The sequence below is a fragment of the Drosophila yakuba genome, chromosome 2R, assembly GCF_016746365.2.
Source record: "Drosophila yakuba strain Tai18E2 chromosome 2R, Prin_Dyak_Tai18E2_2.1, whole genome shotgun sequence".
In the NCBI taxonomy this organism is placed as follows: Eukaryota; Metazoa; Arthropoda; class Insecta; order Diptera; family Drosophilidae; genus Drosophila; species Drosophila yakuba.
The window spans coordinates 10,267,899-10,280,101 of NC_052528.2; the positions used below are offsets into that span (position 1 = coordinate 10,267,899).

The 12,203-nt window shown below is 44.8% G+C and overlaps 1 protein-coding gene across 1 annotated transcript; it reads left to right on the forward strand.

Annotated features, from left to right (window-relative positions):
* The first annotated feature begins 6,771 nt into the window (after nucleotides 1-6,771).
* On the forward strand, nucleotides 6,772-8,958 carry LOC6529966 (gamma-butyrobetaine dioxygenase). The gene is made up of 2 exons (XM_002090877.3): nucleotides 6,772-7,827; nucleotides 8,411-8,958. Exons 1-2 carry the CDS (start codon nucleotides 6,935-6,937, stop codon nucleotides 8,745-8,747), a joined length of 1,230 nt encoding a protein of 409 aa, XP_002090913.1. The 5' UTR covers nucleotides 6,772-6,934; the 3' UTR covers nucleotides 8,748-8,958.
* The last annotated feature ends 3,245 nt before the right edge of the window (nucleotides 8,959-12,203 follow it).

Below are 12,203 nucleotides of genomic sequence, written 5' to 3' on the forward strand. Positions count from 1 at the left end.
ACCATCGTCCTGCCGCCTCCGTCCTGCATCCTTCGTCCTTCGTCCTGGCAGCGGTGAATTGGAATTGCAGCCGCAAATAAATTTGTGCCCGGCAAAATATATGGCAAAAATATAAAGAATTGCATGTGCATAAAAGTAAAGCCATGCCGCCGCAGCAGGAACAATGCCAAAAGCAACAGCGACCAGCTCGCCCTTTTTTTGTTTCATTACAGCAGTCCTGGTGCTGGTCCTGCTGCCAGGATACTGCCGGGATGCTGCCAGGTTGCCGGGCTGCGAATGGGTTCAGTTTCTGGTTGGCCAGAGCCAGAGCCAGCGCAGAGCTGAGCTGGAAAGGAATGGCCCGGAATGGCATGGAATGGTTTGCTATGGTTCGGCATGGTGGGGCATGAGTGCCAGGATGCAGATACACTCCCGCCATTGTTTGCAGGCGCGCGCTCTGATTAGAGAGCAAAAAATAACAGGCGGCATGCTGCAGTTCCCCATGTTTTGTTTTGCTCTATTGCTGTATGGCTGCCTGGCTGTATGGCTGTATTGCATTCGCAAATGCGCTATCAAAAGAAGCGAGTATCTTTAAACACTGCAAATTGAAATAACTCTTTTGGTTCACTCGATGGCGAATGGCGGATGGTGGAAGGCGAAAGGGTGGCGAAATCAACTCATCGAGTGGGGATTTTCCCGCGAAATTCTATCCACACCGCTGGGCGAGAATCAATCAATTACAAAAAGAATACAAATACGTAAAGCAGATATCCTTACAACGTTATTTTTTTTTAATTCTTTCATTGGGTTTGAATTCAAATGTACGAGTATCTATTTTGCTTAAATTGAGTTAGCTGAATGAACATTTTGAGCAGTTTACATAGAAAAATGTGTGTTAGGTAAGAGTGAGAGCTGCGAAGATTTTGAAATAAGAAACACAATATTTGGTAAGATTTCTTTGACTTTTATAAATAATTAAACTTTTTTCCTATCACAGTTTACTTGCTTAGACATCCTAAAGTTTAACGTTTCTTGTGGTCTACCAACTGGATGGCCATAGCCAACTGCAGCTGTCAACGGCTTTCAAATGTGACCGCCCAGTCCAGTGCGATCTGCCCTCTCTCTCTGGCCGCCTCGGACCCTCTCTTTCCCTCTTTCCCTCCCAGCGCCGCCAACAAACTGCCAGTCATCCGAGCGTGCGTTTTGTGCTCTAACCAAAGCGCCCAGTGTTAGTCTTTGATTTGTCACACCAAAGCGAGCTTTTCATGGCGTCCTGTCACAGTTCTTTTTTCCCTATCTGCCAGGACATTCAGTACATAGGCTGATGGTGGGAGGGGAACGGAGCGAGAAAGAGAGATAGAGAGAGGGAGAGAGAGGAAGGGAAGATAGTCGGCTGGGAAAGGGGGGCTCCGCTGTGCCTGTTTTACGTCCAGTTTTAGCCCTTGGCTGATTTTTGATGAAAAGTTTTCAGTTTCACATTATTCATGCATCCACCGCCTTGCCCCCCACCCACCCATTGCTTTTTCTACACTTTTTGCGGTTGAATGGAGCCTGCAATTTTTTCTATGCGCCCCTTATTTTTTCACCCAAAAAATTGTGTTGTCATTGTGTTGTTGGGGGTATTTTAATTTTGCGCAAATGGAAAATAATAATCAAGGCAAAATAATAAAATGGACGCAGGCGAGAAAGGTGCAGGAAATCGGAAAATGGGTTTGAGGATTGACAGGACGACCCCGCATGTCAGCAAAGTGGGGCTGGAAACGGGGGTGATGTAAAGAGGGTGGGGGAAGGGCGGCCCGCAGCATCCTGTGGCTTTGTTTCGAGTGATTCTCAACAAAGCGCACTGCACTTAATTCTCTTTACGCACACACACACACACGAGCACACACTCACATGAGGGCAGACTTGTATGACAGGCTTTTTATGCCTAAGTATCTTAAGTTGTCAACTCGAAAAGGCAAAAGAAATCCTTTAATTTGCAGTAAAATGCAAAACGCAGCGCCACTTTGTCACAAGGGTGGAACATCTGCGTTGGTATGGGTACGTGCTGGTGCGTGTGTGTGTGGGTGCGGGGTGACGTATCTGTGTGTGCGAGAGGGGTGTGCATCTGTGTGTGCCACCAAGGAAGGCAACAAGTCATCTTCTTCTGGCGGCGCACAGAGCGTACGTTGGACTTTGCCACTTGGCATGCGAGCGCAGGCGAATGGCGCCTCAAGGTATGCAGTAAATTAAAATGCAGTGACAGTGGCGGGCCATGGCCCAAAAAGGGGGTTTTCTGGGGGGTTTCGGAGGGTGCTTGCTGGGAAGGGGGGCGGCAGGGAATGACATGCTTCTCCGCTCGCATGAGGGTTGCACTCTCCTTTGCACTTTTCACATTAAAAACTTTTACCCGCAAGCTAGCCCCCCCACACACACACATAAGCCTTACTTTTTAAAGGCACTGCAAAAAATCAGATCATGAGATTTATAGGATTTAATCAGGTATTCAGTAAAGTTAAACCATGGCCAGGGTATATTCATTTGCAAGTGCTTATATGAGAGAAATTTTACCTATTTAAATGGGTGTGCTAACATTTTATGGTGTTGCTTCATCAATAGTTAATATACAAGTCTTTTAAAATAAGAGTGACAGAGCCACAAAACATATTTCCCCCAGTGCATATACGCTCTCAGGAAAAGGACAACGTTCCGAACTTCAGTTTTGACAACACACTGCCACACACAACCTAACAATTATGATGCATTGAGGCATGAACGTGCCTCAGACTCTGATTTAGCCAGGATGGCTAACATTCTTCCAGCATAAAGCAAACTGCAGCTGGCTAGAAGTGTGGTAGCACACCTCGCAGGGGCTATTTGCATATGAATAGCAAGCAGGTGGAATGGCATACATATCGGGGCGGCCAACGCTTATGGCCACGTTAATGGCAAACTAAACTGCAAACTTTGCTTTTGCACCGACGCACGCATACGTAATAAAAGGTGTAAATGAGCAAAAGAACCGGCTGCCATGCGGCAGGTGAGAAAGTGGGCGGCATGCCAGTGGGCGGGGAGTCAGTGGGCTGAAAGTCAGCCAGGTGAACAGGCAGCCAGACATGGACTTACGCCTTGGCCCATTATAAGGGCCACTTGCTGCCGACTAAGAAGACAGCTCAGTGCTTATTTCACCTGCACATTGGTTAGCTCAGCTCGTTACTTGGGAATTTTTGTAATTAATATGAGGTAAATTAAGATTTTAAGAATTCAAAGTATTAGATAGCGGAATGACAAGAAAATCATTAATTAGTGTGTCCCTTTTGCGATTTACTTCTAGTATTAAGCCCAACTAAAATATTTGTAGCTTAACATCATATGTTAATCAAATTATTAATGAATTAATTATTTATTTTAAATTGTTAAGTTGCTTTGTTTACTGTGTGCTGTTAATAGTAATTTTCTGTGAATTAAACACATATAAGGGTGCATTACTTTTTAATAGTTGTTTTGGTTAATTTTAGGTAATAATATATCTTGAGTGAATACAAATCCATTCTACACGCATCCACTGTGCCGTGTGTGTATTAAACTAAATTTAGCGTCACTTTGAGTTACGGCAGTGGCGGTGACGATGACTTGGTAGCCTTGGCAGCCGGGCTATTACAATGCAAGAGCCGGAACAGTCATGGGCTGGGACGAAAAGAGTCCTGGCACAAGGACATCATGTTTGCAAATTTATGTAGTTGCAAGTTGTGCCAAAGGAAATGCCATAAAAATGAGAAACAGAATTGTGCGGGCAGCGAACAAGCCGGACGGACAAACGGACATGCGGACAAACGGACAAGCGGACGGACAGACGGACGGATGGATGGCTTGCTTGACAAGCTCGGACGCGTTTAAAGTGCAATTAGCGCACGTAATTGTAATCGGGTTGGCCAGGACCAGCACCACCTGCCACAGCCATTCACTTCCGGTGGGCGGTGACTCCGGCTTACGGCTCTACCTTCCGTCTGCCAACCCACGGGGCTGGGCTTATTTTGCTGCTATGTTGTTTGGGGGCTGCCTTTTTTAAAGGCGACCAGGGAGCTGTAAATAAATTTGGCACTTAATCATATTTACGGATTTCGTGGGCACATTTATTTATGTGTCCCACAGTGGCCGCAGCTACTTACTGCACTTTGCCATCCAACATCCAACGCGGGATTTTTTCGCTGCCGAGCCCGAGGATTTCTTCAGCCGGATGGAAATACAATACGGCCAAGACCAATTTGGTGCCCATTCTCAAGAGTAGTCGTCGGCCTGGGCTTTCTGCCTAATTATGCGTTCTGCTGGCATTGTCACGGATAGCCGAAAATCCGAAATCCAAAATCCTAGCCGCCCACGAGGCTAATTAGGCCCAAAGCGTTGGCCATTGTGCCACACCGTTAGACGGGCATTGTTAACTGGAATCCACTTCACCCACTCCAGGCCAATCCACTCCAGGCCACTCTACTCATCATCATCCAGCGGGGTTCACTCACCTGTTCACATCCGCTTTTTCTGGCTTTATGAATATTTCAGGCATTTAAAACGGGGTTTGTTGTCGTAAGCCTTGGAACTGATTTATTTGCCATTTGATGACTGGCGAATAAATAAACCAATTTCGGTTTTGGGCTCTGTTTCGCTGGATATGTTGCGGTCGCTGCGGGTTTTGTTTAATTTTCGTAAGTGTTGTGCTCGCTGTTTTTGCATAATTTGCGGTATGTTTTGATCGGTTGCGTAGTAAACCGATAACACGGATTTGCCTGTTTTGAAATGTTATTACAAAATAAATAGAAAACACTTTGACTGACGCTTTCTTTCAGTGAAATTCATTACTCTGTCTGTCGCATCGCTCATTTCATCGATACTCGTATTTGTCACTATTGTTGTGCTTGATTATTGTTAAGTGCAGGTGGGCGGGCTGGCGAAAATGGGGAATGGGGAAAAACTGTCACTTGAATGCATTTTCATTACACCTCATTACATTTCACTTGCATCTGCAATTGTGTCATGTCGCCGGCTTTCGCTGCCGCTGCCACTGCCACTGGCTTCGAGCCTATGAATACGCGAATACTCGGAATGAAAACTGCCGAGCGAATGGATTCGTTAGCTGAATGGGCTGTGAGTGTTTTTAATTGAAAACAATAAAGTTCTGACGGGGAACTGGGACTCCTTCCAAACAATGCATGAGATGTATAAGCTGCATGCTACAGCATACCGAATTTCTAATGCTCTTCGAGGTTCTAAGAATCGGCCTTGGGGCTACTACCGATTAAAGTTTTTACTACAAGACGTACATATGCATCCTTATAGATACATTAATATGAATCCTTTGAGACGCTCTCCGTTTATTCAAGATATTGTAGTGATTCTGTTATACTTTAGGTATCAGTTTACATTTAAGATACATCAAATATATTAAAGTTTCCACTAGGAAAAGTAGATATGCATCCTTATATATAAAATGATTTCAATCCATTGAGACGCTCTCCTTATACTCAAGCTATAACCTTCCATAACTGGATAGCAATGTTTCTGCGATACCTTAGGTATCAGTTTACTTTTAAAATACCCTAACTCGCTGAGGAGAATCGCAACTAAAAGCTGAGCATTCGACGGATTGTTCGGCTCGCATTCTTTGTTCGGAACGTAAAAGGCTTCGCATGGAAATGCAAATGGAAATGGAAATGGGAGTGGAAACGGCGGTGATAGAGTTGCCGTGGATGGATAGATACGAGGCGTATTCGCGCCAGACAATACTCGAATACAAAATGCGAATGCGAAAGTGATAATTAAAAATCGCGCCATATATACTGGTTACCAGATATGCTTGTTGCCGATTCTCTGCCCGTTGTTTTCCCCGCCATGAAATGCCGGTTATTGTTTATGATTTTCCAACGCTGTCGAGCAGGATGTTCGCATTGCAATCACCACTGGTGTGGGTGAGACAATCGACGTGGGTGTGGCATGTGGGCGTGAATGAAGTGATCAATGCGCCTAACAATGATTGACGTCACTTCCCCCGGCCAGGGACGTCGTGGTGCGAGGGCTGGGCTTATGCTTCGCCATGAAAGGGCTGTCGAAGATGGCGCTTTTCCACCACCCCATCCCGCCCCGCACCACCTCACCCCACCCGGCTGCAGTTGGCAAACAATTATGCAAAATCGCTGGCGCTAGCAGTTTTATGCAGAAATTAATTTTGCATTTTTAATTTTACAGCTCCAGTGGCGGGGGCTTTAAGCAAGGGGAGAATCCATTGCCCAGCTAAAAACAAGAAAAAATCGCTGCGACAGCAATCTGCACTGCTCACAAAGGATTGATAAGGGATATTTTAGATGGCCCTACACTTAAACAAAAATAGATCTCCAAGATGTCTTTATATTTATGCAATCAGTACAAAATATCAAAAAAAAAAATAGATCTCCATGATGTCTTTATACTTATCCAATCAGTACAAAATATTGACTTAAAATGCTATTATATTTGTTAATATATTTGGAAATATAGTTTTGATTGTCCAAGAAATGTGTGTCTATATAGATATATTTGTTATTTATAAAAAAATACGTTAAAAGAAAAAATATTTGATGATACAAATAATGAGAAGTTCAAAATATATTTTTGAAGTAAAAAAAGCACCACAACTCGCATTCTTTGCCATTAGAATACTTTTTCTCAGCTAATTGTTAAGCATGTATACTTCCTAGAAAACAGTTTAAATAATAATATTATTATTATATTTTTTGTAAACTAAGAAAAGACTTTTTTTTTCTGATAAGACTGGAATCACTTGGGTCTTCGTATAAATTTTTAAAGTGTAGCTCAAGATGTAAACATCACGCGATAATTAATCTGCTCCCTCAATTTAACCACGTACCCCTGAGCGTGTGGCTTCTAGTTCACCGCCCAGTAGGCAAATCATTCCGCAATCGGAAGACATAGTGGTAGGTTGCTCAAGATGTTCCAAGCGGACCGCCGAGATCTGTCCTGCCAGCCGTCCAAGTTGGCTTCGCCGCAGGAGCAGGATCAGCCGAGACTGGTCCAGGTTCCGGATGCTGACCGCCAGGACATGCAGTTCCCGGACATTTGGCTGCGTGACAATTGCCGCTGCAAGGAGTGCTATCTGCCACAGACGCTGAGTAGGTTACCCCAGCTGTGGAACCATTTGGACACCAGTGTGCGCGTCCTGCGGCAGAGCGTGGACCTGGACCAGGAGGTCCTGTGTGTAGAGTGGTCCGATGGACATGCCTCCCAGTATCCGTTAAGTTGGCTGAGAGAGCGGGACTTCTCATCGGCAAACCGCCAGCGATACCTGCGCGACTTTTACCGCCCGGAGCAGAAGTTGTGGAGCGGTCTGGACTTTGAGCACATGCGCCAGATGTTCTACTACCAAGAACTGATCACTTGTGACTCGGCGCTGCAGCAATGGCTCCACCACCTGGCGGTTTTTGGAGTAGCCTTGGTCAAGGAAGCGCCCCTGGACATGGACGTCCTTCGCAGCTTGTCCAACCGGGTGGGCTTCATGCGGCGCACCACCTATGGAGAGGAGTTCAGTGTTCGGGCTCAGCCTGGCGCCAGTAACTACGCCTACTTGGCCGCACCCCTCCCGCTCCACACGGACATGCCCTACTTTGAGTACCTGCCCGGAGTGACCATGCTGCACACCCTGGAACAGTCCGCCTCGCCCGGTGGGGTCAATCTGCTGGCCGATGCCTTCTATGTGGTGGAGGTGATGCGGGAACGCTATTCGGAGCAGTTCCGCGTTCTCTGCCAGACGCCCGTGGATTGGGCGGACATCGGGAGCGACGGCGACCTGCACTTCCACAACATCTGGAGGGCACCGGTCATCAAGTGAGTAGACTTTGAATGAGGAATTGGTAAATGAGTTTCTTTTAATCGGTAATGTCCGACTAATGAATACATTTTTAGCCGCGTTTTCAAAAACTTCTGGCAGAATTCAGTTTAAGACCTCTTAGTGTATACCTTGAATTTATTAAATTTACGAAAAATAATTACTGAAAACTCAATTAATTTTAAGGAAAAAATAATAATTGAAAATGCTTTGCCTTTAAAATAACTTTAAATATTTTGTTTTCAAATATTCCCAGCATTTTTTCGAACTGTTAAAATCTATTTTTCTCTAAGTGTATACCTTGAGTTTCTTAAATTTAACGAAAATAATTATTGAAAACTCAATTAATTTAAAAAAAAAGAAAATTCTTTGCATTTAAAATAACTTTAAATATTTAGTTTTAAAATATTCCCAGCATTTTCTCGAACTGTTAAAATCTATTTTTCACGCAACTTGCAATGCTTCCGTTAGCTTGGCAAATATTTCAAACGTTTTCAGATGGAGGGAACCAATTTTTTGGGGGGAAACATGCATAGTTGCCCCAGCAGAACCAGGCTAACATTTCGACCCGATCTCTTGCAGCTTGGACGCGGAGGGCAGGTGTGTGCGCATCAACCACAGCATTCCGCAGCGCGACAGCCACTTCAGCGTGCCGGTGGAGCAGGTGCGTCCGTGGTACGAGGCGATGGCCACCTTCGTTGGCCTGGCCCACGAGCACTCGTGCAGATTCAAGACCACGCCCGGCGACGTGCTCACGTTCGACAATTTGCGCCTGGTCCACGGACGGACCGGTTACGACGACACGGACCGCAATGTGCGCCACATCCTGGGCGCCTTCGTCGACTGGGACATCGTGTACTCGCGCCTGAGGGTCCTGCGGAGTGCCAGTGCCACCTCCAGTTCACCTGATGCTCCTTAGAAAGCAGCAGCAGCATCCTCATGTGCTCATTGCCACATTAATTAGCCATCTATCAATGCCAAAACGCTTTGATTGACATCGCAATGTAGCAGCAGACGGAATAGAATCATTAAGTTACCATCGCATTTATTGTGCACATGCAATTAAATCATTTATTGACATTTTGAATAAATACTATTTTAATGGTTTTAAAGCCTTTGACACACCTCAATGCTAATTGACATTATTTAATTGGGTTAAACGTGTGATTTAAGGCCTTTCAAAGAGGAAGAAGAAGTCACTCGAGAAGTTTACTAATCTGTTAAACGTGAACATCTGGCTGATTAGAAATTCTATTACTTTCGATACCCTGCTAGAAACTGCCATTGGAATATTAGACTAAGCGCTGAGTTACAAAACTATTAAAGTCTTATTCATTCGTAATTGGTTACTTTTTAAGAAATACATCATATAATAATTAAAGCTAGCTAAAGGATTAAGTAAAGTCCATTCATAATATGCAATAGTTATAAACTTAGTTCAACTTCGAATACTCAACTTCTATGATAAGTTCTTAAATATTTGGAAAATATTTAATTATTTTTATTTTGCCTTATGAGCAGTAGTAGTAGTATCTACCCTAAATTACAGGGTATGCAGGCTGATCTGTGATTTAATACACAACTGCTAGCCAAACAGGCCACTGGAAGTGAAAGTCCAGCACACGTCATTGTTTACGCAGGCCAACAAGTTGGCTTATCAGTGGCCGGTTGAGTCAACAGAGACAACAAGTATGTCTACATATATATTTATAGGTATATATATATTCTATTATCAATTTATGGCAATGGCCAGATCAACACCGACTTGGCAGAGCTCTTAGCTCTTGGCATATGAGTAAATCACACCCACACACCTCCAGGATTTTCACGGGACTGGGAAAACTTGGCTGGAATGTCGGGGTGTTTTCCTCCTGCTTTTTTTCGGGTGTTTGTGTGTTTGGGTGCGGTGTCCCGCAGGCAAATCCTTTGGAAATCTTTTTATTTATGTCATTGATGCCACACCAGGACCAAGTGAGAGGGAGAGAGAGAGAGAGAGAGAGTGAGTGAAGCAGCCAGCATCCGACAGCCAGCAGCCGGCAGCCGGAATACGGAATCCGGAATCCAAGTTGGAGCACATGAATTTGTACATGGCATCGGGTAAATCCCTCTAATAATCCACATAATAAGCACTGGAAGTAGCTGTGGCAGCAACAGAGCAACAGGCCGAAAGGGTTGTGCCCCGTTTCCCTTGTTTATAAGTTCATAAAAGTCAACGGGCCGGGAAGTTCGAATGGGAGACGATTGGAGGGGGTAGGGCATCCCATAAAAAACCGAGCCAAATGCAAGCGGAAAATGCCCAAGAAGAACGAAGAAAAGCCACCAGTCGCAAATCCAATTTCTTTGGAATGTGTGCGAGTTTTCGGGGTAGTTGAAATTTTACTGCACTTCTCAGCCAGACCGTGCAGCAGTCATAATGTGTAATTGAAAACCTGCCCTGAATCATACCCCTGGGTGGTGTGCCATATACTCGTAGTCCTTACCAACTGAAAGGAAACCCCTAATTGGCCAAATGGTCAACCAAGACAGAAATGTGTGTATTGCTGTTATGTGATCAAATCGTATGGTAAAAGCTTTACCAACTAGGTTTTAGAATTAATAATCTCAAGTATACAAACCATTTAAGAAACCATTATTTTATTAAGATAGAAAATTGTGGCGATTTAACTTATGCTAAACGAAAGGAGTAAATATTTTGATTGTAGACAAGCACAAAAATGAATAAACTAAGGAGTACTTACTTAATTGGCCTTTGAAGTAAAAGTTGAATGCACATGTTTTACTTTGTTATCCGAAACTTCAACCCCTTGATCTCCTTTATATCCTTGTCTACTTTTTTCTGATCTGCCATGTAAATGAGACCCAATTTGCAGCCATATGTAGGATCATAATGACCCCCATATTGTATTCTTGGCCGCAGCCACCACATTTCAGAGCATTTGAAAGGCAGAGAAAGGGTTTTCCAGCGTGACACTAGCACAATCGCCAAACTAATACGCTTACATACGATTTCCACAATTTCCACAATTTCCGCCGTGGCTGCGGCTTTGCTTCTTGGCCGCCAACCTATTCCTATTCCTATTCCTATTCCTATTCCTATTCCTATTCCTATTCCTATTGGGATTGCGGTCGGGATTGTATGCCAAGATTTTGGCCGGGACAATGCCAAGTTTGGGCTGTCACAATGATAAACATGCGGCAATTGACGCAATCATTGTCTGTCCATGAATTGAATTAAATCAACTCAACTCAACTTAGCTCGACTCGACTCGATTCAACTCGGTTCAAGTGGGAGCCCCTTCATCGTCGCGCTGACACTTGCAAAATCAGCGAAGGACATCTGTATTTTCTAGCCTGTGATTCTCGAAAATTAATGCCTTCGTTATGCTTGGCGTGCCATCGAAATCAAGCCGCAACTATGGGTTACAGCGACTGATTGTCAGTTGGTTGCATGCAGGGGGGGAGGGGTGGAGTTGGGGTGAACAAGGGTTAAGGCTGCTCCTTGGGTAATGCCCCATAATTCCGATTCCGATTCCGCTGCAGGACAGCGCATTTTGCTTATTAGAATCCGCTTGTGCTGCTCTCGGCGAGGATGTGAGCTCCTTGATGCCGCTGGAGGGTAATAAATTCCCGTTCGTCCTGGCAGCCCCTTCGTCCTGGCAATTTCAAAGTTTATCACCAACGCGCGTCTGCAACTTATGTCGTCTTTTTCCGCTCCCTCGTCCTGCGTCCTTCGTCCTTCGCGTTCTGCTCCTGTTTGTCTGCACGTCTGTTGTGGTTATGTGAAATCACATCGTAAAAATGTCCAGGTCCAAATGCTTCTCCTATGTGTGAGTCTGTGTGTGTGTAGCTGTGTGTGGGAGTGTGTTTTTGGCCCAAAGCCCATAAGTCCCGCCTGTCTCACCTGAGTTTTAGCGGGAGCTGTATGGTGGGTGATGGGTGGAGCGTGCAACCCTTTCGCCATTCAATTTATAGACGCCGCCCATATAAATATTTATTTCTATGTGCAGCTGCCAGCTGCCAGCTTCTTCCTCCACCTGCCTGCTGCCTGCCCCTTTGACACCACGCGGTGGCATCATTATTATTTTTATGCCCGCGTCTTAAAAGCATTCCGCCGATCAATAAACCAGCCATCGTGCATCCTGCATCCTTTTCAATAAGCGAAAGTGGTTTTTGAGCCGCCACCGTACGTGTGTTTGTGTATGTGTGTGTGTGGCATCAAACAATTAAAGGTCATTTTGGTTGTACGAAAGGAGGGAGGGAGGAGGAGGAGCATGTTTGCCATAATCCAAACTGGGCCAAATCCCCGACAATGCTGCCACATTAGCTGGTTGTCATCGCCATTCGTGCAACACAGTGCACATGCAAATTATTTCCA